At 57.6% G+C, this 27536-nt stretch overlaps 3 protein-coding genes across 14 annotated transcripts; 1 reads left to right on the top strand and 2 right to left on the bottom strand.

Moving 5' to 3' along the window:
- The first annotated feature begins 30 nt into the window (after window positions 1-30).
- Window positions 31-8468, top strand: SPHK2 (sphingosine kinase 2). 10 transcript variants are annotated; one of them, XM_032388389.1, is made up of 7 exons: window positions 31-150; window positions 1142-1296; window positions 4396-4870; window positions 5760-5909; window positions 6036-6130; window positions 6221-6336; window positions 6738-8468. In XM_032388389.1, exons 2-7 carry the CDS (start codon window positions 1258-1260, stop codon window positions 7831-7833), a joined length of 1971 nt encoding a protein of 656 aa, XP_032244280.1. In that variant the 5' UTR covers window positions 31-150; window positions 1142-1257; the 3' UTR covers window positions 7834-8468. The 10 variants fall into 10 exon arrangements, with proteins under 10 accessions (XP_032244280.1, XP_032244284.1, XP_032244276.1 ...); XM_032388393.1 differs by having other exon boundaries at window positions 1054-1296; window positions 4576-4870; XM_032388385.1 differs by having other exon boundaries at window positions 1054-1296.
- An 83-nt stretch (window positions 8469-8551) lies between these two features.
- DBP (D-box binding PAR bZIP transcription factor) lies at window positions 8552-14575 on the bottom strand. Its single transcript, XM_032388396.1, has 4 exons — window positions 13732-14575; window positions 12418-12828; window positions 10618-10829; window positions 8552-9131 (listed from the first exon to the last, which is right to left on the bottom strand). The coding sequence occupies exons 1-4, from the start codon at window positions 13868-13870 to the stop codon at window positions 8916-8918; spliced, it is 978 nt and encodes a 325-aa protein (XP_032244287.1). The 5' UTR covers window positions 13871-14575; the 3' UTR covers window positions 8552-8915.
- A 287-nt stretch (window positions 14576-14862) lies between these two features.
- On the bottom strand, window positions 14863-20389 carry CA11 (carbonic anhydrase 11). Of its 3 annotated transcripts, XM_032388198.1 has the most exons (9): window positions 19854-20389; window positions 19691-19765; window positions 18815-18957; window positions 16949-17134; window positions 16635-16730; window positions 16398-16470; window positions 16140-16294; window positions 15731-15896; window positions 14871-15010 (listed from the first exon to the last, which is right to left on the bottom strand). In XM_032388198.1, exons 1-9 carry the CDS (start codon window positions 19918-19920, stop codon window positions 14985-14987), a joined length of 987 nt encoding a protein of 328 aa, XP_032244089.1. In that variant the 5' UTR covers window positions 19921-20389; the 3' UTR covers window positions 14871-14984. The 3 variants fall into 3 exon arrangements, with proteins under 3 accessions (XP_032244090.1, XP_032244091.1, XP_032244089.1); XM_032388199.1 differs by lacking the exon at window positions 15731-15896 and having other exon boundaries at window positions 14863-15010; XM_032388200.1 differs by lacking the exon at window positions 16949-17134 and having other exon boundaries at window positions 14870-15010; window positions 19854-20376.
- Window positions 20390-27536: the final 7147 nt, after the last annotated feature.

Below are 27536 nucleotides of genomic sequence, written 5' to 3'. Positions count from 1 at the left end.
CTGTTCTCGATAGTCTTCCGGAAGAAAGGCATCTGGGAGCGAGAGAGATGTCGCGCGGCGATAGGAGGCCGCGTCGCACAGTGACGCTCTGGCCCGACGCCGACGGTCTCTCTGTGGCTCCTGGAGGACCCGGCGGGCCGCGTATTGGAGGTGAGGAGGCGGAGCTGGCGGGCCTTGTCAGGACCTCGGGAAACCTCTGACCCCACGCTTCAGGCATTTCCTTATCAGGCTCACCTCTCTTGTCTTGTGCGGCGCTTCCTAGGCGCAGCCACAGCTCGGGAAGTCCTACCTGAGATCTAACCTGAGATCTTCTTGCTGCAGCCCAGTCTATAGCATCCTCTATTTCCAATTTTCATATTCGTCTTCTCCCCCTGCCCCTTCTCTGACCCCTCCTCAGCCTCTACCACTTGGGGGCTGCTTTTCCCTGCCGGAGAGATTCGAGTCGCCCAGCGGGCTCTGCGTGAGGGCTTTGCACGGTACTGGAGTGCAGAGGAGGCGCACTGAAGCCCCAGGCTTGGGGTGTGGGTTGGAGAGGGAATAGGTAAAAGCCTCTTGAAAGAGAAGGGAGGAGAGACTTAGGAAATAAAGATTCAGAGGGGAGGAGGATTGGAGGCCCGGAGCGGTAGTGGACAGAGACCGAGAGTGAGGGAAATGGAGACCCAGGGGGTGACAAGGAGACCTAGAAAGAGAGGGAGGATGGAGATCTGGGGAGAAGCACAGACATAGAAAGATAGTGAGATGGGGTCTTGTCTGCTGTAACCAAATTCAAATCCTGGCCGTGCTAATTACTAACAACACTGTGACCTTGGGCAAGTCACTTAACCTCTCTGTGCCTTACTTTCCTTATCCTCCAAAAGGGGATAATAGGCTTGACACCTAGAGTATTTTCCAGCTTTACGTAAGTTAGTATAAATGCTTAAAACAATGCTTTGCATGTAAGTGCTCAATACAAATTAGCCTCCACTCCTACTGTTAGCCCTTTTTGGGTAGGACCAGACGGACTGGCTGGGGCAGTGACGAAGCTGACCTGTCCCCTCTTTTCTCTTTCCTCAGGGAAGCCCTGCCCCTTTGGCCTCCAACACATCCAGCCCAGCCCGAAGTCTGCCCCTGATGCTCCTACATATTCACCTGTCCTCCACAGAGCCACAGGCCAGGCCCCAACTGTGAGGCCTGACTCCTTGCCCATACCACCCTCCCATGGCCTGCCGCCCAGGACCAGGGCCTTGCTGATGGTGTAACACAGCAGAGGGCCAGCAGATGAATGGACACCTGGAAGCAGAGGAACAGCAGGATCAGGTAAGGGTCCCTCTGGAAGTTAAGATTACCACACCATGGGACACAGTTTCCTCGTTGTCTCTGTTCCCTTGCCTTGGTGACTTGGTCTCTGTCTTTGAGTCCCAGCCTGTTTGTCGGTCCAGTGTGCCTGCTTTTCTTTCTCCCAAACTAAGGTGTGTGGTTCCCTGTCTCTCCTTCTTCCTGGGTTTCTGTCCCCACCCCACCCCACCCTCTCTCTGGGTATTTCTTTCTTTCCTTTTTTTTTTTTTTTAAGATTTTGTTTATTTGACAGAGAAAGACACAGCGAGAGAGGGAACACAAGCAGGGAGAGTGGGAGGGGGAGAAGCAGGCTTCCCGCGGACCGGGGAGCCCGATGTGGGGCTCGATCCCAGGACCCTGGGATCATGACCTGAGCTGAAGGCAGACGCTTAACGACTGAGCCACCCAGGCGCCCCTCTCTGGGTATTTCTTTTGCTGTTGCTGCTCTGGGTTGAACACAAGGTACGTTGTTTGACAATAAAAAAACATCTTCCATTCATTGCTTTCTAGCAAATTCTGTCCCTGTCTCCTTCTGCATGTGTCTTTCTACGATTCTGTTTCTTGGTGTCCTGGTATTATTCTTGTCTTGCTTTCTTTCCACTTCACTATGTCTTTACCTCTCTATGTCTCTCTGTCAACATTTTTGCTGTCTCTCGGGCTCACTTCCTCTCAGCTTCTGGTCCTCCACCATTGTCTTCCTCCCTCACCCCTGGCCTAGAAGTCTCTCTCGGATACTGTTTCTCCCCATCTCTCTCCTTGTTTCTCTGTCTTGCCATGTTACTGGGTCATTTGCTGGGCAGATGTCCATGTCATGCTGCCTCCACTCTGGTTTGAGTCCAAGGTAAATACTTGGTGAATTAATGAGCCTGTCCTCCCTGATTTTCATTCCAGAAGTATCTGTCTCCATCTCTATGTCCATCATTTTCTGGGTTTTCTTGTATCCTTAACCTTGCATATTCTCAATTCTATTGTCTTTGTCTTTTTGTATATATCTTTGTCTTTCTGTAACTGTCTGAAAAACAGGCAGACCTCTCTCTAAGTCTCTTACTGCCTCTGACTCTGCTTTTCTGGGTCTCTTTTATTAACTCCGTTTGCATAGCTCTGGGTTTTGGTGACCTGTGTTAGGGTCAGTCTCTATCGGCAACTGAAAGTCTCCTCCCTCCTGCCTCTTTTAAAAACTCAATGGATGGGGCAGGGCTACCACTTGCCCTCCACAAAGATGGCGTCAGCGGCGCTGTCTGTGGGGTCGTGACGCTTCCTCTGCTGCGCGCGTGCCCTCACTTACTATGGCAGCCGATCTCGCGAACGCGATGCCCCGCCCAGTTCTCAAGCTCTCCCTCGGCTGGCGTCTGCGCCAAGCTCGCGAGCTGGCCGGCCCCGTCCCCCGCGCGCCCTCACTGGCGCGGCTCAGGCCGGCCGCGCGCCCATTGGCTGAGCGGATGCACACCCTCCCCCCACCCCTGGGTCTGATGGGGGCGGTTGGTGCTGACTTGAGGGGCCGCCTGCAGGAGGACTCGGCGTGTGAGGAGGGTGCGGGGGTGGGGTCAGGGTCCCGAGTCTGGGGGACCGCGGGACCAAGAGGAACGGAGACGCAGGCCGGGACTGGGGTACCAGGGGGTGTGGGATGGAGATGGAGAACCAAAACCGGGACTGAGGGATCCAGAAATGGAAACCCAGGTCTGGGACTGGGTTCTGGAAATGGATGGGGATGGAGGACCGGGACCGGAGGAACCGGAGACAGAGACTCAGGCTTATGGATTGGGGGGGAACCTTTGGATGGAGACCCAGGCCCAGGTCTGGGGGTACCAGGGTGGGTGGAGAGAATGGAGACCAGGCCAGAGACTTGAGGACCTAGGGACAGAGGCTCAGGCCCAGGACAGGAGGAGATCTAGGACTCTGTATCTAAGCCTGCTTTGAGCTCAGGGCCGGGGGCTCTGGTCAGTGCAAGTTTAGGGGCGGGGCCCGAGGGAGCTGCCCAGGGCGGGGGGCAGAGGTGACTTCTGAGGGTGAGTCCACAGATGGGGGTGCGTCTGGGCCGGGGAAGGTGAGGGGCAGGCCTGGCAGCTGGCTGGGTGGGCGGGGCGGTGGGGAACAAAGGTGAGCAGGAAGGAGGCAGAAACTGGGCAGAGGGCAGGGGGAAGGCCTCTGGGGAGGGGACCTCAGGCCCGGCTCCCACCCCCTCCCTGGAGAGCAGGCGGCCAGACGCCCAGGTCAGTGCTCGGGGTCCAGCTCTTGGCCCCTGTCCCTCGCAGGCGCCTGCATGTGGCTCCTGTAGCTCTCTGACTCCTTAGTTCCTCCATGTCACATCCCTTCTTGGTCTCTCCAGCTGTCTACTCCCCTCCCTCCGGCCCCTCCTAGCTGCTCTTTCTGTCCTTTGTCTTTCTGACCCTCAGAGGTCCTCCTGGGGCCCCTACACTCTGACTCTCCTAAGTATCTCTCATCATCCTGGCTTTCATCTCATCGAAGCTGGTTGTCTCCTCTCGGACTTTCTCTGGTTCTTAGATCGTATCCCTCTCTTTCTTTGTATCCGAGTGTCTCTCCCGTGTAACTTTCTCCATCCGGAGATGACCGTGTGCGCGCGTGTGTATGTGTGTGTGTGTTGTGTTCTCCGTCTGTGCATGTCTCCGCCATCCAGCTCTCTCTCCTCTCATACTTCTCCAAAGCCCTTATTATCCAGCATACTATATATTTGACTTCTTTCTTTTGTTTTTCTGTCTTCCTAAGAGAATATGAACTCCACAAAGGCAGGGACTTTTGTCTGTTTTGTTCCCTGCTGTGTTTGCTGGGCCTGGCACTGTGATTGGCACATAGAGGGTACTGAGTAATTATTTGGGGACTAAATGAATGAACGTGTGCATGCCTGGCTGTCCACCCTCCAGGCTGCTGGCCTTCCTGTACAACGGGCTTCTGCCCCGTGGCCTCAGGGTCTCCCCACACTTGTCTGAGCCTGTCTGTCTCTGATGCCCCCATCTTGCCTGTCACTGCCCCTTGTTGTCTCCTGTCCACAGGCCCTGCCCCTGCTTCTCTCTACCTGCCACAGGGGTCTTGGACTCTGACTCCTGCCCTCCTCCCTCCCCACAGAGGCCAGACCAGGAGCTGACCTGCAGCTGGGGCCACAGGCCTAGAAGCGCCCTGGACAGGGCCGAGGCCATGGCCCCCCCACCGCCGCCACCATTGGCCGCCAGCACCCCGCTCCTGCATGGCGAGTTCGGCTCCTACCCGGCCCGGGGATCCCGCTTAGCCCTCACTCTCACACCACAGGCCCTGCACATACAGCGGCTACGCCCGAAGCCCGAAGCCCGGCCCCGGGGCGGCCTGGTCCCGCTGGCCGAGGTGTCAGGCTGCTGCACCCTGCGGAGCCGCAACCCCTCCGACCCGGCAGCCTACTTCTGCATCTACACCTACCCGCAGGGCCGGCGCGGGGGCCGCCGCAGAGCCGCCCGCACCTTTCGGGCCGACGGGGCAGCCACCTACGAGGAGAACCGCGCTGAGGCCCAGCGCTGGGCCACTGCCCTCATGTGTCTGCTCCGTGGACTGCCACTGCCTGGGGACGGGGGTGAGGCACTACGCAGCCGCTCTGTCCTAGGGCCACCTCGGCGTCTCTGTGGATTTCCCTCTGTGGACACCTCTGTCTCTTCTCTCCTGTGTGTCTGTCTGTGATGTGTCTGTCTTGGTCCGTATCGAAAGAGGGCTAGACACATGGCGATGGGCTACACAAGGAAGAGCAGCCACAGGCAGAGAGAAATGATTTGTGTCTGCTCTTCTCATAGATTTTTGTCACTGTCCCCTCCTCCGCTTCCATGGGCCCTGACCACACAGATGAGTCAGAGGCTCCCCGTCTGGTGCGAGCAGCAGACTGAGACATGATTAGTCACCACCCAGGGTGACAGGCACTCACAGAAGTCCCCTAGGGCGTGCCAGGAGCTCAGAGGTCGCATCTAATCCAGCCTAAGGCGGGTCGGGGGGGGAGTCAGAGAAGGCTTTTGGGCAGAGGTCCCCACCCAGCTCCTCAGTTGGCACAGGAAGGTAAAGGTTCAAGGGTCCGCATCTGGTGAGCCTCCCTTGGTCTTCCAGGATCCTGCTGGCTGGCTGGGGGCCCTAAGGGATGGTGACAGTGAGGGAGCCTTGCAGTGTCGTAACCTGATCCTGGATTCCAGGTGTTTGAGGATAAAGTGGAACCCACAGGTCTCCTTCTTCCCACACATGGGTCCAAAGGGCACTGGGATTAGACACCCAAGCCCTGCCTTTGTCTCGGCCCCTGGGAGAGGGGGGCGGGGCTGCACACCTGAGCCTGGGCAGCTGAAGCCCTGGAGAAAAACTGAATTCCCAGCAGGCCACTGTGCCAGGCCTCCAGCAGCTCCACTGGGGGCTGTTTGCAGTTCCGGCTTCTGAGGTGAGGGGCCCGGGTCTGGGGCCTCTGTAGACTCCTTCCCCTCTCTTTGCAGAAATAACCCCCGAGCTGCTGCCAAGGCCACCCCGATTGCTCCTATTGGTCAATCCCTACGGGGGGCGGGGTCTGGCCTGGCAGTGGTGTAAGAACCACGTGCTGCCCATGATCTCTGAAGCCGGGCTATCCTTCAACCTCATCCAGACAGGTAAGGGCCATGCCAGGATGGAAGTAGGGGCCCGGGGGTGCCAGGACTCCCGAGTTCTGAGTGCTGGGGAGTGGTGGCGGGGCAGAGTGGAACAGCCTGGCTCACCTCCTGGTTCCCCCACGTTAGAGCGGCAGAACCACGCCCGGGAGCTGGTTCAGGGGCTGAGCCTGAGTGAGTGGGACGGCATTGTCACAGTCTCGGGAGACGGGCTGCTCTTCGAGGTAGGGCAGGGGCACCCTACATGAGCCCTGGGGGACACTCGAGCCTGGCGCTAGGACCAGGACCCAGGTGGCCGGTGTCCCGCCCTGCAGGTGCTGAACGGACTCCTAGACCGCCCTGACTGGGAAGAAGCTGTGAAGACACCCGTGGGCATCCTCCCTTGTGGCTCAGGCAACGCCCTGGCTGGAGCTGTGAACCAGCACGGGGGGTAGGTGGGGTCCCGCCTCCGCCAGCCTGCTTACCGTGAGGGGAGGGATGAGCCCTCCCGCAACCTGGCACGTTTGTCCGCACGTCTCCCCCGGGCAGTCCACGGTCAGTCCAGTCCATCAGTCTTGGCTGGGATGCTCCCCACGCCGCCCCTCCCCCCAGCTGTATCCCTAGCGCCCAGAACCGTGCCTGGCCCACAGGCGGCACTGAGTGAATGCTTATGGATGAGAGAGCGGACAGGGAACCTGGCTCAGTAGGAAGAGTCCATCCGGAGGTGGCCATATGGTCCCCCTGCTGTCTGCACCCCCACCTTTCTGTGTCTTGCTCCTGCCACCCTGCGCTCTGGGTCTCTCACGCCACCCTGTTTACTCTTTCCCTCCGTGTCCGTCTCTGGCTGTGAAGGTTTGAACCTGCCCTGGGTGTCGACCTGCTGCTCAACTGCTCGCTGCTCCTCTGCCGGGGGGGCAGCCGCCCTCTGGACCTGCTCTCTGTGACGCTGGCCTCGGGCTCCCACTGTTTCTCCTTCCTGTCTGTGGCCTGGGGCTTCGTGTCAGACGTGGACATCCAGAGCGAGCGCTTCAGGGCCCTGGGCAGTGCCCGCTTCACACTGGGCACGGTGCTGGGCCTTGCCACCCTGCACACCTACCGCGGACGCCTCTCCTACCTCCCTGCTGCTGTGGAACCTGCCTCCCCCACCCCTGCCCACGGCCTGCCCCGTGCCAAGTCAGAGCTGACCCTGGCCCCGGCCCCGGCCCCGGCCCCGCCTGTGGCACACTCACCCCTGCATCGCTCAGTGTCTGATCTGCCTCTGCCCCTGCCCCAGCCTGCCCTGACCTCCCCTGGCTCACCTGAGCCCCTGCCCATCCTGTCCCTCAATGGTGGGGGCCCAGAGTTGGTCGGGGACTGGGGTGGGGCTGGGGATGCCCCACTGTCCCCAGACCTCCTGCTGCCCTCACCACCTAGCTCCCCTAAGGCTTTACTGTCACCCATCACCGAGGGGGTCCCAGAAATGCCAGCCTCCTCTGGGCTCCCACCTCCCACCCCTGATGCCCTGGGAGCCATCTCTACCGGGGGCCCACCTGACCACCTGCTCCCACCTCTGGGCACCCCACTGCCCCCAGGGTGGGTGACGCTGGAGGGGGACTTTGTGCTTATGTTGGCCATCTCACCCAGCCACCTGGGGGCTGACCTGGTGGCAGCTCCCCATGCGCGCTTTGACGACGGCCTGGTGCACCTGTGCTGGGTGCGCGGTGGCATCTCGCGGGCTGCGCTGCTGCGCCTTTTTCTGGCCATGGAGCGAGGCAGCCACTTCAGCCTGGGCTGCCCGCAGCTGGGCTACGCCGCGGCCCGTGCCTTTCGCCTCGAGCCTCTCACGCCTCGCGGCGTGCTCACTGTGGACGGAGAGCAGGTGGAGTATGGGCCACTGCAGGCGCAGGTGCATCCAGGCCTCGGCACCCTGCTCACTGGGCCTCCGGGCCGCCCGGGGCAGGAGCCTTGACCCTAAGGAAGCTTGCTGCCCGCCGGGGGCGGGGCCAACATTCCGAGGAGGCGGGGCCTGGCCTAGGGGCGTGGCCTAGCTGCTAGAGTTAGGGGGAAGGCCCCACACGCAGGGACCCCTGCCCCGTCTCAGGATTGCGCCCGCCCCCAGGGGACCAGAGGTAATGTGGGAAGGAGTGTGGCCCGAACTCCAGGGGGTCGGGGTCATCATGGTCACCGACAAACGGGCTGGCCCCGAGGGTAGTGCCTGACTAATGAGGGCGGAGCTCGGTCCAGACCCTCGCTTCCGGCTCGTGGGAGGCCAGGTCCGCTGAGGGCGTAGACTGTCTTACGCGTTGTCCAATGACGGGACCTGGCATGTACCGGCCGGGGAGGCCTTAGTTAATTGGCCAGTGAGGGCCCGGGTCTCGGCCTACCCACTCCGGTGCCTCCACTTAACTGGCCAATCAGCCCAGGAGGGGCAGGTTCCCCGGGGCCGACGCTCGGATTTGCACTAATGTTCCTCCTACCCCCCCCGCCGGTGGGGACGAGGAAACTCATTTCTCCCGTCTTCTGTCTCTTGTGCGTCCCCTGACCCCAATCTTCAAAGCAATTGAAAAGGTCTATGCAATAAAGGCAGTCGCTTCATTCCTCTCAGACCGTCGCCCCTTCTGCATCCGGCAGCCCGTGGGAGGGATCCAATTCTAGGCGCTTCCAGGAGCTCCTGCCTTTTATGGACCGAAGCCCAGACCTGCCCACAGACCGCGGCCAGTGTGACCCGAGGGCCTTGAACTGGGGCCAGGGAGCTGCCTCCTCCCCCACAACAGCTGGCTCTGGGGTTCTCAAGATTTATTCAGGATGTGTTAACGGAGGCGGTGGGAGGATGGGGTCCCCGAAGTGGCAGGGGCACACACAGAGGACCCTCCCCGCCCCCGCGAGGGAGGGGGGAGGCTCGCTTTTTCTTAAAAATATAAATGTATTTATCTGCATCATCACGTCCCTGGGGCACCCAGCTGGCCGGCCGGTGGGCCACAGGGCGGGGAGGGAAGAGGGCCTCAGGGCGCAAGTCTGAGCGAGGCCGCCGGGCAGGGGCGGGGGACAGCCTCACAGGGCTCCGTGCTGGGCCTGGTATCGGGACAGCACGGCGCGGTAGTGGGACAGCTCCTGGCGCACGGCCACCACTTCCTGCCGCAGCAGGGCGTTCTCCTTCTCCAGGAAGGCCGCCCGTACCGATATCTGGTTCTCCTTGAGCCGCCGGGCATCTCGGGACCTCTTGGCTGCCTCGTTATTCTTGTACCGCCGGCTCCAATACTTCTCGTCCTGAGGGTGGGGTTTGAGAAGGCACTATGGGCCAGAAGGGCCAGGAGGAGCAGCTTTCCTTGTGCCTTCAAGGACCAGAGGGCAGCTAAGAGACCCTCTGGGGTGCTTCCTGCCCAGCAGTGGGGCCCAAAGGATACCAGGGCTCTCCTAGGATGGGTACCCAAGGGTCTGGTTGCTAAGGAGAGCAGGCCCCTAGCAACAGCTAGGTGTGACATAGTTCTCCCCACTCCAAGCACTAGGCTTCAAGTCTCCGCTGTGCAAAGCAGACCCCACCAGTCCTTGCTTGACAAAGGGCCTACAGTTAGCCCCTGGTTGCTAAGGATGCTTGTTCCCTAGCAACAGGATCTTCAGGGTCTGAGGGCTTCTCCCAGTAAAAAGCACTGCTTTATGCACCACCTTCTCAGATCCTGGTTGCTAAGGAAAGCCTAGGCTCCCTAGTGATGGGGTTTTGTGTCCCATAAATCCTTCCAGAGCTGGGGCCTTTTGACCTAGTTGTCAAGGCAACCTCATCCTTCCCCAGCAATTTAGGTGGTCCCCATAACTGCAGCCAGCCTTTGACCCTCTGGCCTTGAATGGAGGCCAGAGAGCTGCCTTCTCCCCCACAGGTCCTGATTGCTAGAAGAGCTGTCCCGTAGCAAAAGGGCCTATCCTGAGACCTCCCCACACCACTATTTAGGGTCCTCCAGTCCTAGAATTTGGCTGTGGAGGAGGATCACTCCTCAGTAACAAGGACCACCCAGAGCTCCAAAAGATGCTCTCCTCCCACCCCCATTTCATTAAAGCCTAGTTCCTGCTTACTAGGGTAAATCCAGTCGGGCCCTGTGACAGGAGAAACCACTGGTCTAGACTGGGTTTACAGGTCAGTCCTCAGTGCTTCAGGTAGTTATGGTGAAGTCTGGTGAGAGGAGCCCAGGCACCCCTTACCAGGGGAGACCCCAGTACTGGCAAAGGCAGGCTGCTAGAAAAAAAAATGGTCACTGCCCCAAATCAGAATGTGGCTCTGGTTGCTAATGGGAACTTGAAACCTCTTACCAATGAGCAGTCCAGGCCCAGAAAACGAGGCCCAGAGGGGCTGGCAAAGTCTGCATCCTAGGCAGATGCAAGCACCCCGAAGGATGCCCCAAATCAGAGATCAAAGGACCAGCCCCAGCCCGGCTAGCGGCTCTGAAGAAACAGACTGATACTGCTGTTAATGGATGCTGTCCTTAGCAACAGGGCCTGGTCAAAGCACCAAGCCTGTACTGGTGGGTCTGGCAGGACTGGCTGAGCCTGCATCCCACAGCGACACCATCTTCGTAAATCTCAAGCCCAAACCTCCGCTGCCTTTGCGCCCCAGGGCTATGGACAACTGATGCTTGGCTGCAGGTTAAGAGAACCTGAGAGCTAACCGCGGTGAGAAGCCCAGGCCTGTCTGTGAGGAAAGGGCCATCCCCGGCTGTGGGACCTGTAAGGGCCATGCCTGCATCCTACATCGGGCAGCGCTCACCTTCTGCTCCTCTGGCACCTGGATCTTCCGGGCCTTCTTCATGATGGGCTGGGGCTTAAGCTCCTCCTCTGAGAAGCGATGTCTCCGAGGGTCAAAGGTCTCGTGGCCGGGAATGCTTGACAGGGCTAAATCGGCTGGGTCAGGTTCAAATGTCATCAGCACCTCCACGGTGTCTGGGTCCACCGGGCTGGGTGTGTCCCGAGAGGTCAGGCCTTGGGGAAACAGAATGTGCCGCTTGAGCGTGTATTTCTTTGGGGGAGGGAGGGTTCCCGGAGGCTACCCCCTTCTCAGGTATCTCTTCGACCACAAGGAAGGCCCTTATGAGATCTACTACAAAGCCCGCCAGAGATCAACCTCTCTAATATAAAATACGAAGGTTCTCTAACCTACAACGTGCTTACACATCATGGAACCAATTCCACTTTTATAACAGGGAAACAGGCCCAATTATAACTGACATACCGTAAGTAACACACGAGCCTCCTCTATTGCTTCTGGAACCTCAGGCCTTCAGATTCACAGCGTTAGCTCCTTTCCCATTATCTAGCCTGAATCCCTGACCAAAGCCTAGACCCCAAGCTGTTCAGGGAAAAGAAATCCAGTGCACCGAAAAGACTTCAGGTGAGCCGCTTAAGAGCTACTGGCCCCGACGAGTAAGGGAAGAAAAGCAGAAATGATTGAGGTTTTGGGGAGGTTGGTTCAGGAGAAGGGGCAGGGCCGGCCTGTGCCTTTAAGAGCGAGCAAGCCGGGGTCAGCTGAGGATACGGGTTCAGGGCCAGTCACGTGCGGGCGCCTGCTTTCCCGCCCCGCCCCCCGCCGCCACGGGCGCCCTCTAGTTCCCCAGGCCCCGCCCCCTCCGCGTGACCACGCGTGCGCGAAGTGAGCAGCAGGGAGGAGGGAGGAGAGGACTCACGTGGCGCGGGAATGTGCGGCTGGGAAGGGGAGGGCCCCGGTTCTGCCCGGAGGTCCGGCCAGGGGCAGGTGTGTCCAGGAATCCCCAACCTGCAGTCCGCCCGTGGAGACCCCCCAAGTGCCCGAGGGAGCACACTTTTCCTTTTGCTCCCTGGGGTCTCAGCTCGAACCTCTCAATTTCCAAAGGTCCAGTCCCTCCTGCTCTCTGGGGAGCACGCTGACAAACGGACCCCTGGACCTTCTCCCTCGCCACTGAGATACACAGGATTCTGGGATCCCAGGCCCCTCCTCTCCCAGGAACATAGGAAGCTCTCGGTCCTCGCCCCAACGGAAGACCCAGAATGAAGATCCCCGACCTTTTCACCTCTAGAGGACTCCGGGACTGCCGGCCCTAGCTCCTCTCCCACTGGAGGACCCAGCAACTAGGGCTGCCAATCTCTTATGTCCTGGTGAAACAGAAGTCTGTGCCCCGTCCTTGCTTTCTCCCCTGCAGAGGGCCTAGCAGTTACGGTCCTTCCCCACTCCACCGACTCCGGGCCCAGACTCTGGAGCGCAGTTCATTTGCCAGTAAATAATTCCGGTGTTCTGGGATTCCAATCCCGGCTCCTCGAGTATCCGGACCCTCTGTCCCCACGTCCCACAGAAAAGTCCACACTACCGCCCCACGGGGCAGGCTTCCTGGAATGTGGGATCCCAAGGAGACCCAGTCCCTGATGCATTAGGTGACAAAGAATCCGGACTCCTCTCCCAACATCTCGCGCCTATGTGGACCCAGAATTTGGACGCACAACCCCAGCCCCACCGTCCCGGGCCCAAGTGCCGCACAGCCCTGCCCCTGAAGCCCAAGCCCCGCCCCGCCAGGGCCCTGCCCCGCCCCCGCCGTCGCACCTGCGCGGTGGCCGCCCGCGGCCCCGAGGGCAGCCCGGGTGGGGGCGTGCCCCGGGGAGGAACGAGGGGAAGCTGAGCCGCAGGAACCGGGCCCCGGGGAGGGTGCGGGCGTGCGCACGGGCGAGGGCGCCGGTGACGGGCCGCCGGGGGGCGGCGGGCTGGGCGGGAGCCCGTGCTCCAGCAAGAAGGCGTCCAGGTCCACGTACTCCACGTCGCCGAACGGCAGCGTCCGCTCCCACAGCAGCGGCGCCAACAGACCCGGGCCAGGCGCGGCCCCCGGGCGCCCCCGCGGGGACCCGCCGCCCACCACCGCCCCAGCTGGGGCATCCGCCGGGCCCGCCGTCTCCAGGCCAGGCCCGGGGACCGTGGCTGCCGGCGGAGCCGCCTTGCGCTCCTTTTCCTTCAGGAGACCTGCGGGCCAAGGAAAGACCGGGCGGGGTGGGAAGGAAGAGATGGAGAAAGGACCCCGAGACAGAGATACACGAAGAAAGGGGAGATAGAGACCCACAGGGCGGAGATCCAGAGAAAGAGGGGACAGGCGGGGGAGAGGGAGAGACAGGAGGGAAGGCAAGGACCCAAAGAGAAGAGACAGAGACTCAAGAGAGGGAAAGAGACCCAGAGAGAGAAGGCACAGACGGGGGCGGCAGAGACAGAGAGAGGGGGACAGAGACCGAGAGAGGGACAGAGACTCAGAAAGGGGAGGATAGGGACCCAGGGAGGGATAGGACACAAACCAGGGAAGGGATAGAGATACAGAAGGGGGACGGAAGTTCAGAGAGAGGTAGGTGAGAGGGAAAAAAATGACAGTTCTGTAATTTCTCTGTAGCCTATCCCCCTGCTCACTGTAGCCTCTTCTCCCCACCCCCACACCCTGTTAGGGGCAGGAAGGGGCTCTATTCCTGGGGCACATTCCTCATCCCTAGACTCCATGTGACCCCAGGAGGCCCCGCCCAAGCCCGTGTCACTACCGTGTGAGCATCCGACACACCCCCTCCCTCCTCCCTGGACCCCAGGGGTCCAGACTCTCAGAACCAAAGGAAGCGGGGGCTGGGGTCCAGACTCTTGGGTCCTCGGAGAGGACGACTCTGGGGGACTCCTGGGTCCTCCTGGTGGACGGGCTTGAGCGCCGGTACTTTTGGATCCTGGGTGCTGAGGGATCTAGGGGCCTAAACACCTTAGTAATTCGGTAGATGACGGTTGGAGGATGGACTCTCTCGGCACATAGGAGGTAGCCCCCCCCCGCCCCCGCCCCAGCACTTGAATCCCTAAGGGAGTAGGGTGTCTGGGTTGGGATAGATGGGGGCTAGAACTCACAGCTGGCTGGCTCTTTGGGTTTGCTGGTCCCCTGCAGAAGGCTCCGCAGCCCAAGCAGCGCTCCCCCGCCAGGGGGGGCCCCGGCTGAGCCGCCCAGCAGCAGGGGGGCCGGGGTCCTGTCGCTCACGGGCCGCGCCATCACCGGCCACCTGCCCGCAGGCTCACGGGCTCATGGAGAGGCGAAGAGCTGGCCTGCCAGTCAGCGGCACACTCCAGTGGTCCGGGCGAGTGCCTGCCCAGGGGCGGGCGAGCGTAGCTTGCAAGCCTCCAGTATCCAGATCACCGCAAATCCTAGGAGTGACGGAGATTTGCAGTCCTCAGTGCAGAAACGTGCAACTCACGAGGGTCCCTGGAGACCATGCAGTCCGAGTGAGGGGCTGATCAAATCAGGCAGCCGGCTCTTTGCAACCCAGAGTTCAAGGGGACACAAGGCGCTCCTTCTACAAGGTGGGCGAGCCTGGATCTTGCAAAATCTGCAGCTCTCTCAGCGGAAGGCGCTTTGCAATCTGCACCAAGAGGTGTGCGCGGAGGGGCGGGGGAGGGGGTAAGAGGAGGCGGCCGCCTTGAGGCGTGGCCAACGCAAACTTCTTTCGCGGAAAAAAAAAAAAAGCCAAACCAAAACACCCGACGCCACTGCGCGCACCCCTCCTCTCGGCCCCCGCCTGCCTCTTGGGCCAAGCACCCCAGCCGCGTGCCTCCCTCCGGCTGAAAGCGCGGGCCAATCGCGTCTTGACCCCTCGAGACGCACGGCCAATGGGACCCCTGGATCCGCCAAGGCCCGGGAGGGCGCGTGAGGGGTTCAGTGCGTGAAGTTGCCGTGCCTTTAGGTGGGAGGCGGGACCCTGACCTACATTTGCCCAATGGGAGACGGCACTGGGGGCGGGACCGTGACCCAGTTCGGGCCAATGAGGCAGGCGGGAGGGGGAAGCACATGGCTCTGCGCGTGCTGCCCGATGGGGAGGGTGAGTTGGGGGGAGTGAAAGAGGCGCCGCTTAAAGGAGCCGCCAATCTAAACGACGGTTTTGGGAAACAGGAAGCCAAAAAACCGAGCAGTGCGGTTTAGGAAGAGGGAGATTGGTTTCTAGAAGAAGGCTGCTGTTCTTCGGTACCCAAATGTTTCCCCGCCGCGCCTAGAATCAGACCACTAAGAAACCGGAAGTATTCTGTCCCTTTAATAGCTTTGTTTTGGGGGTGACTCCCCTCCCCGTGTGGGGAGACTTGGAAAGGACAGGCGCAGTCCTCAGTGGGGAGTCTCAGCGACCATGGGGGGCACCATCCACTGTAAGACAGACGACACCGGCGGGGGAGCGTTAGTTTAGGGCACGACAGGTTGGACCCTGCAGAGGGTTTGCAGAGGGCGGGGGCTGGGCCGCGTAGGGCTCTACCACAAGGAGGCTGCGAAGGGGGAACCCGGCATGTACCAGGTCGAGAAGCTGGGGAAACAGTCAGATTCTGGACCGGCACTGGGTTTAACCAGCAGGAGGGTGGAATAGGGACGTCCAGCTTCAGCATCAGACTGAACTAGGTGAAGGTATTCATTGGGGCGGGGGGGAGGCAAACCATGTTGAGAAGCTAGAGAGGTGGCCGTGAGATCACAGGGTCGAACCACAGGAAGGCTTTAGAAAGGGAAGGGGATTGTACCATGTTGATTTTCAGGAAGGGGGTGTGTGTCAGATTACGGAACAACGAGACTGTACCACATGGAAAACAGGGAAGGGATCCGGGCTGTACCATTTTGGAAAGTCGTCGTAATAGAAACCACGGCCCGGTGGGAAGCCAGGGAGCTCGGGTTATAGAGCAAGTTGCAAGCAGTGAAAAGGAAAGACCAATCACGGACCAGCAATGGTCTGTGGCGTGGAGGTGGACTGTACCATGTGACACATACTTAGAAGAGAAACAGCAAAGGGGTGGGTAGGACTGTATCATATTGAGAAAAGAAGGGGAGACACATAGGCGGGTTAGACCAAGACGTGTGGAGGGGGTGCAGACTGGACCATACCATGCAGGCGGTAGTTGGGGCCTCGGCAGCGCCTCTCGGGGTGCCGGGGGTCCCTGTTGCCCCTCAAGGCCCTGTGGGCCAAGGGCTGCAGGGGCCGGCCGTTACCGCTGAGGCTCTGGAAGATCTGGGACGGAGGATTCTGGCTCAGGAGTCTCAGGGAGTGCATCTGCCACGGAAGGGGGTGGGAAACTGAGAGTGAATAATAAACTGTCCTGGGGAATGGTCACAGAGGAAGCCCTGCTCCTGGAGCAGGTGGGCGGGGTCTTACTCGGCCCCAGCCCACCCCCAAAGGTTGTGTGGCCTGCTAGCAGTCAGACGTGGAAGGAGGAAGGAGGGTAGGTGAGGCCAAGGGGGATGCCCAGGCCAGGGAATGGGTTAGCAAGGCTGGAGGGGGCAGACAGAGGGTCACCTGGAGGGAGGTGATATTGAGGGCCCGGTCAATGAGGATCCAGGTGACAGTCTCTGAGCAGGGCGGGGTGCTGAGAGAGCCCTGATAAGTGATGAAGCCAAAGGATTCGGGGAACAGGAGCTCCAGGCTCAGGTCTTGAAGAAAGTAGGCATCATCTGCGGGAATACCGGGCTAGAGTGAGGAGCAGTACCCCTCTTGAACTTCCCTCCTTTGCACACACTGCTCCCCCCCCCCCCCATCAATGCACCAGCGACTTACTCTTGTAGGAGATGCGGGTGATGGTGTCACGGTTAAGGAGGCGGCTGAGGAAGGGGTTCGAGCTGCCAGCCACCTGTGTGGGGATACGAGGTGAGGAGGTAGGAATCCAGAAGTCCAAGCCCCCAGTCCCTTCCTCCCCCAGGGACCCAGGAGTCTCAGCCTCCCAGACTCCCTCTTTCCCAGACCCAATTCCAGGCACCCAGCCCCTCCCTCCCTCCGAATCTTGCCTGGGCTCACATTGACAAAGAGGCTGAGGATGGCCAGGCCATTGGGGCCCCGGGAGGCGGCGCTGAGGTTCCCGTAGAGTTCTTGGTTGAAGTGGATGAGCTGCACCTGGGAGGGGAGCACAGAATGGGGTCCCCCAGCAGAAGGGGAGGTAGAGAATGGGTGCAGCCCTGGGCCCTTGGGGTCCCAAGTCAGGTTAAAGATTAGTGCTTGGGGGGGGCAGTTCTGTGAAGGAGGGTGGGGTGAGGCATTAAGAGAAAGGTGAGGGGGGAGGAATTGGGTCAACTCAGGGTGAAGGTCAAGGGTCAGAGGTCAGTGGCCACCACCTCAGCAGAGAAGCCCTGGTGGTTGATCTGGTGTTCAGAGCCAGCTCCATCCCGTGCTCCAAATAGCAGTCGCAGTTCACTAAGCCGGTGGCTATAGAGGAGGGGACCCCCAGACACATTGACCACGGGCCGGGGTGCAGGTAGGAAGGAGACATGGCGGCCGGTGTTGTACAGCGTTCCCTGGAGCTGCAGGAGAGGTGGAAGCCGTCACAGGGACAAAGAGGGAAAGTCGTTTCCCTCCTATGTTCCACTCCTACATTTTCTGCTTCCATCAATCATTTAATCATTCAGCATAGTTGGAACACCGGTGCTCAATATCGGTGAATTTATTCAACTAACAAATATTTATTGAGCTGCTACTATGTACTATGGATGCCAGGAAGGGAGCAATGAACAAGTAGACAAAAACCCTGGGCCGCATGGAACTCGTGTCCTAATGGAGCAGAGGCAGACAATAAATAATGAATCACATAAGTAACTGCTTAATTAATTACATCTTATGCTCATGTAGGAAAGAACTGGGAGCTCTCAGGTAAAATGGGAAACCCAGCCTAGATTGGGGTGGGGGGTGGTGGGATGAGGAAAGGCCTTCATGAGAAAGTGACATTTGAATGGAGACCTAAAGGATAAATAGGAATTCGTTGCAAAGAGCAGGGAGAAGGGCATTCTGGAAAGAGGAAACAGCAAGTGCAAAGGCCCTGAGGTAGCCTGTTTCCGTGCTAGTGCAGGGGCCAGTGGGACCAGCGCCTGGTGAGCAAAGGAGAGGTGATAGGAGCTAGATGGCAGGGCCTTGTGGGCAATGATGGGATGTTTTGTATTTTTATTTAAATAATTATAAATAAATACATATATATGTATCTCACACCTTGCTGTTTAAGTGTTAGTATTACTTATCTCAATAGAAAGATTTTGAGCAGGGGAGTGGTATGATCTGCTTTGTGTTTTTAAACATCTCTCTAGCTCTGGGGTGGAGAATGGATTGCAGTAGGCAGAGAACCAGGCCAGCTAGCACGCTACCGCACCAGTCCAGGTGCAAGATGATGGTGGGGGCAGTGGAGGAGACAGAAAGTGACAAGATCTGAATGATATTTAGCAGGAAGACTAAAAAGGACCCAGACTGGACATGGGAATGAGGGCGAGAACGGGTTGGAAATAGCTCCCGGCTTTTGGCAGGGGCAGCTGAGTGAAGAGGGATGCCAGCTCTTAAATGGGATTGCACTGGGCGCCTGGGTGGCTTAGCCGTTAAGTGTCTGCCTTTGGCTCGGGTCATGGTCCCGGGGTCCTGGGATCGAGCCCCGCATCGCATCGGGCTCCCTGCTCATCGGGAAGCCTGCTTCTCCCTCTCCCACTCCCCCTGCTTGTGTTCCCTCTCTGGCTGTCTCTCTGTCAAATAAATAAATAAAATCTTAAAAAAGAAAAAAAAGAAATGGGATTGCAGAGTGGGCAAGAGCCTGGAGCTAGAACCACACTGCCTGGGTTTGAATCCCAGTGCTGACACTCTAGCTGTGTGACCTCAGACAAGTAACTCAGTCTCTCTGTGCCTGAGTTTCTGCATCCTTAAAATAAGGGGAATAATAGCATCTATCTCAAGGGGTGGCTGGGAGGATTAGCAAGCTGATCAAGCTTTTAAAACCATGCCTGGCGTGGGGAACAGTCTGTGTTACCATTGCTTTTATAGACATGGAAAAACTAGGGAGCCATGTTTGGGGAGGGAAGAACAGGTGATCCATTTCAGAGTGTAAGGAGCCTCCTTTCCACCCAGTGCCTACCCCTCCTTACCCCAGGCGGGCCTTCCACCTCAGCACTCCACCCCCACTCATGCCGACCCCCAGAGGATTCGGTAACCCCTCCCACCAGGCCTCTTACCTTCTCTCCCCCAGTGCTGAGTCTCAGTGGGGGCAGAAAGGGGTCATAAAGGACCCTCTTCAGCTCCACATCCACGGGGCTCTGCCGCTTCCCCACAGCACACAGACTCCAGGCTGCATTCACCAGGCCCCAGAAGGGAGGCCCTGGAGCAGGGGTGGGGCGGAGGATAGGGAGTCAGAAATAGGGACTGCATCCCAAAGCTGGGATCCGCTGAGAAGGCTGTGTTTTGGACTCCCGGATCCCAGGAGAGGAAGGGCAGGGAACGGGGACTCCTGGGTCTGAGGGAGGAGGGGGCTGAGCCAGAATCCTGGGTCCTAGAACAATCTTGGAGGAGTTTCCAAAGACCATCTAGCACCCCCCTTAATCAAACCTATCTGCCATTAAGTCATTGGGGGAAGGAACTACAACTCCCAGCAGGCCGGAGGGCAGCCAGCCTACTCATCCACTGCCTGCCTGCCCCAGAGCCCATGGGAGTTGTAGTTCTTTCAGTCTCTCTTGTCCCACAGCTGGATAATGAATGTACTGGGGAGAGGAGTTGCAGGAGAGGGCTGGACACAGCAGGGGACCCGGCCAGTGAACCTCTGGTTCCCAGCAGCAGCCAGACCTACCTGCCTTTTTCCCTGCAAACCCCCACACACACTCTCTCTTGCACCCCCACACTCCTTCTTCCACTCACTCCCACTCACTACTTGAAATGCGCATATATAATGTCCCATGGTGAGCTGCTGGGGTTCAGAGGCTGGGCCCTACTCCCGAGGGAGGGAAGAGGGAAGGAAGGGGCTGGGAATCCTGGGTCCTGAGAGGAGGAGAGGGCTCCTGGGTTTGAGGAAGGAGGCACCCGGCAGCCCCGATTCCTGGGCCCCGCCCTGGCTGCACCTGGCACGAAGTTTCCTTGGAGATTATCCTTGTAGCTCCACCAGTCCTCGGGGTCAGGTGCAGGTCCAATGTGAGCTGGGGAGAGAGGAGCCTGAACCCCTCTCCCTGGTACCCCACCCCCACCTTTCCCTCAGGGGCTCCCGCCCCAACCCCCGGGCCTTACCTGCCGCCCCCAGTGCGGCCCAGAGTACCAGCGCTTTAGGGGCGCTCAGAGGAGCTGCAACCCCCATCCCCGGGTGGCCTCCGAGCGACCCCTTCTCAATGTCCTGGCCCCCTCTCTCAGCTCCTCCTTCCCCCTTCTGTGGGACCCTGTCCCTCCAGGACTTCCAGCCTGCCTCTCCTCCCTACAGGGAGTCCGGTTCCCCAAACACTGAGGCAGCGGGGGACTGAGACCCCCCCAAATCCACTCCTCTCTGCTCTCCCCGTTCTCTATGCCTCTCCTCCTTCCTCTCCTCTTTTCCCCAACCCTCCGATCTCCCTCTACCTCCCGATCTTCCTACTCCTTTCTCTGCCTCCTGCTTCTCCCCGAGGTTACCTCCTGGTTTCTAATCCACACCCCCTCTTCACTCTCTTTTCTTCCAGCTCCCCCGAGCCACCTAACCCCATGTCTCCATCCTGCTTCTCTCTCCTCCTCCCGGTCTCCCTCGTCTCCAGCTTCTTTCTCTCCCAGTCTCCCCACCTCCTCCTCTTCTGCCTCTCCTGTTTCTCCGTCTCTCTCTTCCCTCGTCCCTGCTTCCTCCTCCCCCTCCCTCTCTGATCTCTCTCTGGGTGTTATTTAATTTTTTTGTCGTTGTTGTTGGTGGGGCGGGTGATCTCACAGCAGCAAACACTCCTCGGACTGGTGGGAGGAGGGTGCCCAAGGGGCAGGATGGAGGGGTCACTGGGGGCTGATCCACAGCTTCCAGCTGTGCCGGGGCCGAGGTTGGGGGGGGTGGCCCGGACACCTGGGGCCGGGAGCTGGCAGTTCCCATCCTCCGCAGAAGGGAGAAGGGGGGGCGCTTAAGGTGGAGCTGGGGTAGTCCTCCGAGGTCTCGGTGCTCGGGGCCGCCGGCGCCGGAGGATCCGCGGTCCCCCGGCTCGTGGGGACCCGGGTTGGAGCCTGCACCAGAGCTTGCAGCCCCCGCCCAATGCTCCAGTCGGCCTCGGCTGGGGGCCGCCTTAACGGGGCTGAGGGATCCCCGGGGAGACCGGGGTGCGGTGCGGGCAGCTGACCAGGAGGGGGAGGCAGAGACCTGGAGAGGGACCGAGCGCCGGGAGGAGGAGCCGGGAAGGCCGAGGCGAGGCAGCCGGAGGTGAAGTCGGAGAACTGCAGAGGCTTAGGAAGGGAAGGGGAGCCTGAGGTGGATGCGGGGTGCCGTGGCGGAGGGACACAGCGTGCTGGAGCTGGGGGGTAGCGGCGGCGGGGGGAGGAGAGAGACAGAGACACACAGTGAGAGGGAGATACGGGTAGAGTGATACAGAGAGAGGGAGAGATACTGATGGAGGCAGAGAGAGAAATACAGACACACACTTAGCCATAGGAGCAGAGACAGCCACCCCGCCGGTCAGAGACGCAAGAACAAGCTGCCAGGCCAGGGGGGTGGCGGTGGGGAGACAGAAACCGAGAAGAGATCCAAAGCCAGAGACACAGCCAACCCCAAAGAGAGAGCCGTAGAAACAGAGAAAGAGGCAGACACACACACATACACGCACACAGAGTAGAGACCCTCATGCAGAGAAAGAGAGATCACCAGAGAGGAAGAGATGGCAGAGACCCAGAGAGCCAGAGAGAGGGAGAGAGACCCAGAACCAGACCAAGTGACATCAAGGGAGAGTGTAGAGTCAGAAAGACAGGCATTCAGATAGAGAATTGAGAATGGGCATTCAAAGGCCCTAGAGATGGAGGGGACAGAGAAAGCCAAAGAGAGTCAGAAATGGAGAGAGAGAAAACGCAAGAAAGAAAGGTATGTATTGTTTATCCATGGCCACATAACAAATTACCCCAAAACTCAGTGGCTTTGAGCAACAAGCATTTATTGTCTCACCGTGTCTGAGGGTTTGGAGTTTGGGCGTGGCTTAGCTGGGGGGTTCAGCTCGGGGCCTCTGGTGAGGATCCAGTTAGGCCCTTGGCCAGGGTGCAGTCACCCGGAGGCTCGACCAGGGCTGAGGAGCTCGTCTAAGCTCCTCATCGCTGTGCCTCTCTTGAGGGCTATAGGGGTGCTGGTGTGACCTCATAACATGGCTGGCTCCCCCCGAGCGACTGATTAGAGAGGGAGAGAGATGTCTTATAGGACCTAATCTCCAAAATCACACACCATCACTTCTGTTTTATTCCATTCATCAGAAGTGAGTCACTAAGTCTGGCCCACACTCAAAGGGAAAGAGATTAGGCTCCTCCTTTTGAAGAGAAGAGTATCAAAGAATTTATAGTCTTGTTTTATTTTTTATTATTTTTAATGTTTTTTTTTTAAGATTTTATTTATTTATTTGAGAGAGAGAGGGAACACAAGCAGGGGGAGTGGGAGATGGAGAAGCAGGCTCCCCGCTGAGCAGGGAGCCTAGAGCAGGACCCTGGGATCATCACCTGAGCTGAAGGCAGATGCTTAACCGACTGAGCCACCCAGGCGCCCCTATAGGCTTGTTTTAAAACCATCACAGGTTGGGGGGCCCCTGGGTGGCTCAGTGAGTTGAGCATCCAACTCTTGGTTTTGGTTCGGGTCATGATCTCAGGGTCGTGGGATCAAGCCCCCTGTCGAGCCCCGTGTCAGGCTCCACGCTTGGTGGAAAGTCTGCTTGGGATTTTTTCTCTCCCTCTCCCCCCACCCAGACCCCCCCTCCCGTGCGCTCTCATGCTCTCTCTCAAATAAGTAAATAAATCTGAAAAAAAAAAAAATCAAGATTTTACTTTAAAAAAAAAACAAACCATCATTGTTGGGGGAGAAGAGGGAGACAGAACAATGGGGAGAGACGGACCCTTACAGACCCCTGAGGCTTACAGGTAAGTGCGACTTACTCAGAAACGCAGTAATATATGGAGAGAGAAGCTTGGAGAGGGAGGGAACCGTGGAGACAGGGAAAAGAGGCAAAACAAAGAAAACAACAGCAATAACATCATCATCGTCGTCATCGTCATAAATTACAGTAATACATAAAGTACCCAGGCAAAGTTCTGAGCACTTTCTGTGAACTCATGCATGTCATCCTCACAGCCGCCTAATGAAGGAGAGGCTGTTATCCCATTTTACAGATGGGGAAACCAAGTGTCAGAGGGCGCAGGTGACTTGCCTAGAGTTATACAGGTAGGAAGTGGTGGAGCAGAGGAGGAAAAGAGAGCAAAGAGGGATGAAGAAAACACGATGGAGGCGTCCGTGCAGAGAAGTGGGGAACATGGCAGGAAGAGTGGCAGGGGGGGCCCAGCTCTGATGGAGAATTAAATCAGGAAGAAATGGCAGCCATCCTGGGCGGAATTTCCTAGACGCTGGGCCATGCCACGCGCTCAAAGCGGCCCCAGGAGGTGGTGGGGTTAGGATTAGCCCCATTGTACAGATAGAACACTGAGGCTGGTCAGAGAGGGAAGTGACTCTTCCAAGATGGGTAGGTTGAATGGTAGGTGTACGTTGGGTAGGCGTAGGGGTAGGCGTAGGTTGAATGGTGCCCCCCAACACACACACCAAAAAATGCACCCAGAACCTAATGCACCCAGAATGGGACCTAATTTGGCAAAAAGGTTTTTGCAGATGTAACTAAGTTATCATCCTGTATTATCTGGCTGGACCCTAAATCACAATGACAAACGTCCTTATAAGAGAAAGGCAGAGGGAGATTCGAGAGGACAATGTGAAGACAGAGGCAGGGGCTGGTGTGGTCCTGCCACAAGCTGGGGAACGCCAGGAGCCACCAGAAGCTGCGAGATGCAAGGAAGGATCCTCTCCTGCAGCCTTCAGAGGGACTGTGGCCCTGCTGACACCTTGATTTGGGACTTCCGGCCTCCAGGACTGTGAGAGAATAAATTGCTGTTGTTTTAAGCTGCGCAGTTTGTGGTCATTGTTTACAGCAGCCGACCCCAGGGGTGGGGAGAAAGAATGAGAAAGACGCGGAACTTTTCAGAGACCGAGACAATGAAGGAGCCAGAGATACACGGAGGGAGAGACAGACAAGATTGACAGTGCAGGAAGAGCAGGTTCTACCTACAAGTTGGCTCTCCTCCTCCAGGAAGCCCTCCCTGACTCCCCCCGCCCCACCCCAAGCTGGCTCAGTGCCTGCTGTGCACATTCCTAATGCCCTGTGCTACCTCCATTAGCACACAGATCCCATTAGGGGAGGCACTCTGTGTCCTCCCTCAAGGGCCCAGGCCTGACCCATCTCTGGGTCCCCGGCATCGCCCCCGAGAGGGTACATGGGGATCCTCAGGAGAGAAATCAAACACAATCAAATGAGATGATGCTCCCGATGTGTCTCCCCAGAGACTTTGGCCCCCTCCTGTCTGCTGGGAGACAACTGGATTTCCTGCAAGTCCCAGCGAGGGCCTCACCTCCTCCAGGAAGTCTTCTCTGATCTAACAGACAAGGCCCCTTGCTGCCTCCATTATTACACATCGCATCAGATGTGACTGTGTATAGGTCTGTCCCCTCGCACAGCCTCCCAGACGGGGAGCCCCTGCAGGGCAAGTCCTGGGTCTGACTCAGGTCTCCATCCCAGCATTTCCCAGGGAGACCTCAGGAGAATATGTTTTTTGCATTTGCTTTCTTTTGTTTTGTTTTGTTTTTTTAAGTAGGCTCCACACCCATCGTGGAGCCCAGCGTGAAGCTCGAACTCACGAACCTGAGATCAACACCTGAGCTGAGCTCAGGAGTCGGACCCTTAACCAACTGAGACACCCAGGCGCCCCAGGAGTATATGTTGAATAAACAAATAAGTGAGTGAAGCGGGCATTCAGAAATGGGTGAGAAAAAAATTTTTGCACGGGGGTTAAAAGGAAGGCTTTGCGGGTGGAGGTGACATTTTCCTAACTCTTTTTCTGTCCCCATAACCGGGGCCCCAGCTCAAAACTCATTCTTTCCCCCCCGGCCTTCCCCTCTCAGACTCTCCTCCCTCTTCAGTGTACTCCTCATAGATCCCAGAGTTCACCTTCCCTCTGCTCTAGCCACAGCGGTCTCATTGATGGCCAGCTCCCCTGGACGCACCGGCCCCTCAGCCTTTCTCTTGGGGACCAAATCCTTCATCTGTCCTTCAAGACCTACCTCAAATATCATTCTCTCTAAGAGACATTTCCTGATCTCCAGGCTAGGTTCACAGCCCTCTCCGGGCTCTCCCAGTGAACTGAGACACCTCAGTGATTGACCATAACACTGTGGGAGTTTTGTTTTTATTTTTTTTAAGTGTTTTATTTATTTAGGTAATCCCTGCACCTCACAACCCCAAGATCAAGAGTTGCATGCTCTTCGGACTTAGCCAGCCAGGCGCTCCCATATCACTGATTTTTTTCTCACAGAGGACTGACCCTCCCCCTCTGGTGCTCAGAGACCTCCCATGGCTCCCCAGTGCCCACCCCCCAGGAGAAACACACAGGCCTTTAGCCTGGCCTTAGAGGCCTCACAAGCCTTGGCTACCACCAATCCCCAGCCTCATATCTCTTCTCTAACCATACCAGGCCCTTGAGCTTCCAGACCTTTGAACAAACTGTTGCCTCTAACTGGGGTTCTCTTTTCTCTCCTATGCTGGGCAAATTCTTACGCAGGCTCTTATGTACTTCAGGAGTCTGCTTTTCCAGAAAGCCATCAGCAGTGGTGAGGTGGGCAGGAGCCTCCTCAGAGATCTGGAAGCCACCTGACCCTGAGCCCCCATCATAGCACACAGACTGGGCTTGATGCCCGGAGGCGGAGGGAAAGGCCAGGCCGGAGGTGGGTCCCAGATGTGGATTTCATGCCTATTTGTCTCGGTTGCTGGGAACAAAGTTTGGGTCATGGGGAACATATGGGGCTCGCCCTGCTCCTCACTTTCATCTTCTACCTCCCTGGCCCCTGGGTGGGAGGCAAGAAGGCCAGGGCTCTCCAGGCCTTGGTGGCTCCCACAGCCCCTCTTCACCTCCTCACCACTCCCTCAGGGAAGCCAGCAAATTCTGCAGATCGGTATTCTGGCCTTCTGGGCTCTGCTCTCCTGGGGGAGGTGTGGCCACCAGACACTTGAATAATAACAAACTCAAATGGCTCTTCCTCTGTGCCAGGCACTGTTCTAAGCCCGCTAAACCACAAAGGAACTCTTTTAATCCTCATAATATGCCGTGAGGCGCCTGCCTGGCCCAGTCAGTGGAAAGGGCTACTCTTGGTCTCAGGGTTGTGGGTTCCAGGCCCACACTGGGTGTAGAGATTGCTTAAAAATAAAATCTCAAAATAAGGGGCGCCTGGGTGGCTCAGTCGTTAAGCGTCTGCCTTCGGCTCAGGTCATGATCTCAGGGTCCTGGGATCGAGCCCCACATCGGGCTCCCTGCTTCGCGGGAAGCCTGCTTCTCCCTCTCCCACTCCCCCTGCTTGTGTTCCCTCTCTCGCTGTGTCTCTGTCAAATAAATAAATAAAATCTTTAAAAAAATAAAATAAAATCTCAAAATAATAATAATAATAATAATAATAATAATAATAATAATAATATGCCCTGTGAGTTACTTCCTATCATTGTAATCATCCCAATTTTACAGATGAGAGAACTTAGGGACACGGAGAGATTCGAACCCAGGCAGCCTGGCTTCGGAGTTTATGCCCTTCATGAAAATGGTCTCTCGAGTGGCGCCGTCCAATAGAACTTTCCGTGATGGTGGGAAAATGTCCTGTATCTGCTCTGTCCACTGTGCTAGCCACCAGCCACTTGAACTGTGGCTAATGCAACCGAGGAACCGAAAAAAAAAAAAAATAGAACTGCAGGATAATAAATTTATATCGTTTCACTCGCTGAGTTTGTGGTCATTTGTTATGGCAGCAATAGAAAACTAATACACTGGTTCTTCTCTCTTTCCAGGCACATAAGAGAATTCTACTTCCCCAGCTTCATGCTATTAGGTGAAACCATGTGAGTATTCCTGAGCAATGAGCTAGGAATGGAAGTGCTGAAGTCGTTCCTGGGCCAAAGCATTTATTTCTTGCGTGGGACCATTCAGTTCTCTCTCTCGCTGCTGCAGTGATCAAGATGTCATGGGTTGCATTTGGTGCAGTGATAAGATGGTAAATGTCTCTCAGCCTGAGTCGTTGAATGACTCTGTGGAGAACCATTCCCTAGTGACTTGTCTGGGACACATACACGACCAAGAAATCAATTTTCATTGTATCATTCCAACAGAGCTAGCTGAACCTGACTAATGGAAGATCTCAATGAAGTGCAGGCACTAGCTTGCTGTTATATGAGGAAGTGCATCCCAGGAAGGGAGAACAGCAAGCGCAAAGTCCCTGGGGCAAGTGAGCTTGATTTTTAAAGGAACAGGAAGGAGGTCAGTGTGGCTGAAGAGGTGCGAATGAGGGGGAGTTGTAGGAGGTAAGGTCAGTTATATGGTGGGAGTAGATCATGGAGGGCCCTGTAGGGCAGGGAAAGGGCTTTGGATTTTATTCTGAAAGAAAGGATTTGCTGATGGACAGGACATGCGGGGGTGGGGGGGCGGGGGGGAGGCAAATGCCCCACTAAATTGGCTTCAAGAGAGGATGGAAAAAGACAAGGAATATAGTTTTGCTGGAACAGAGAAGGCTTCTTAGAAAAATCCCTTAAAGAGGGGCGCCTGGGTGGCTCAGTTGGTTGAGCATCCAACTCTTGGTTTCGGCTCAGGTCATGATCCCAGGGTCATGAGATCGAGCCCCACCTCGGGCTGCACACTCAGCGTGAGTCTGCT

Source organism: Phoca vitulina, unplaced genomic scaffold, assembly GCF_004348235.1.
Source record: "Phoca vitulina isolate PV1807 unplaced genomic scaffold, GSC_HSeal_1.0 scaffold52, whole genome shotgun sequence".
Taxonomy (NCBI): Eukaryota; Metazoa; Chordata; class Mammalia; order Carnivora; family Phocidae; genus Phoca; species Phoca vitulina.
The sequence above is the reverse complement of the archived record's forward strand: the minus strand, read 5'-3'. Positions and strand labels throughout refer to the sequence as shown.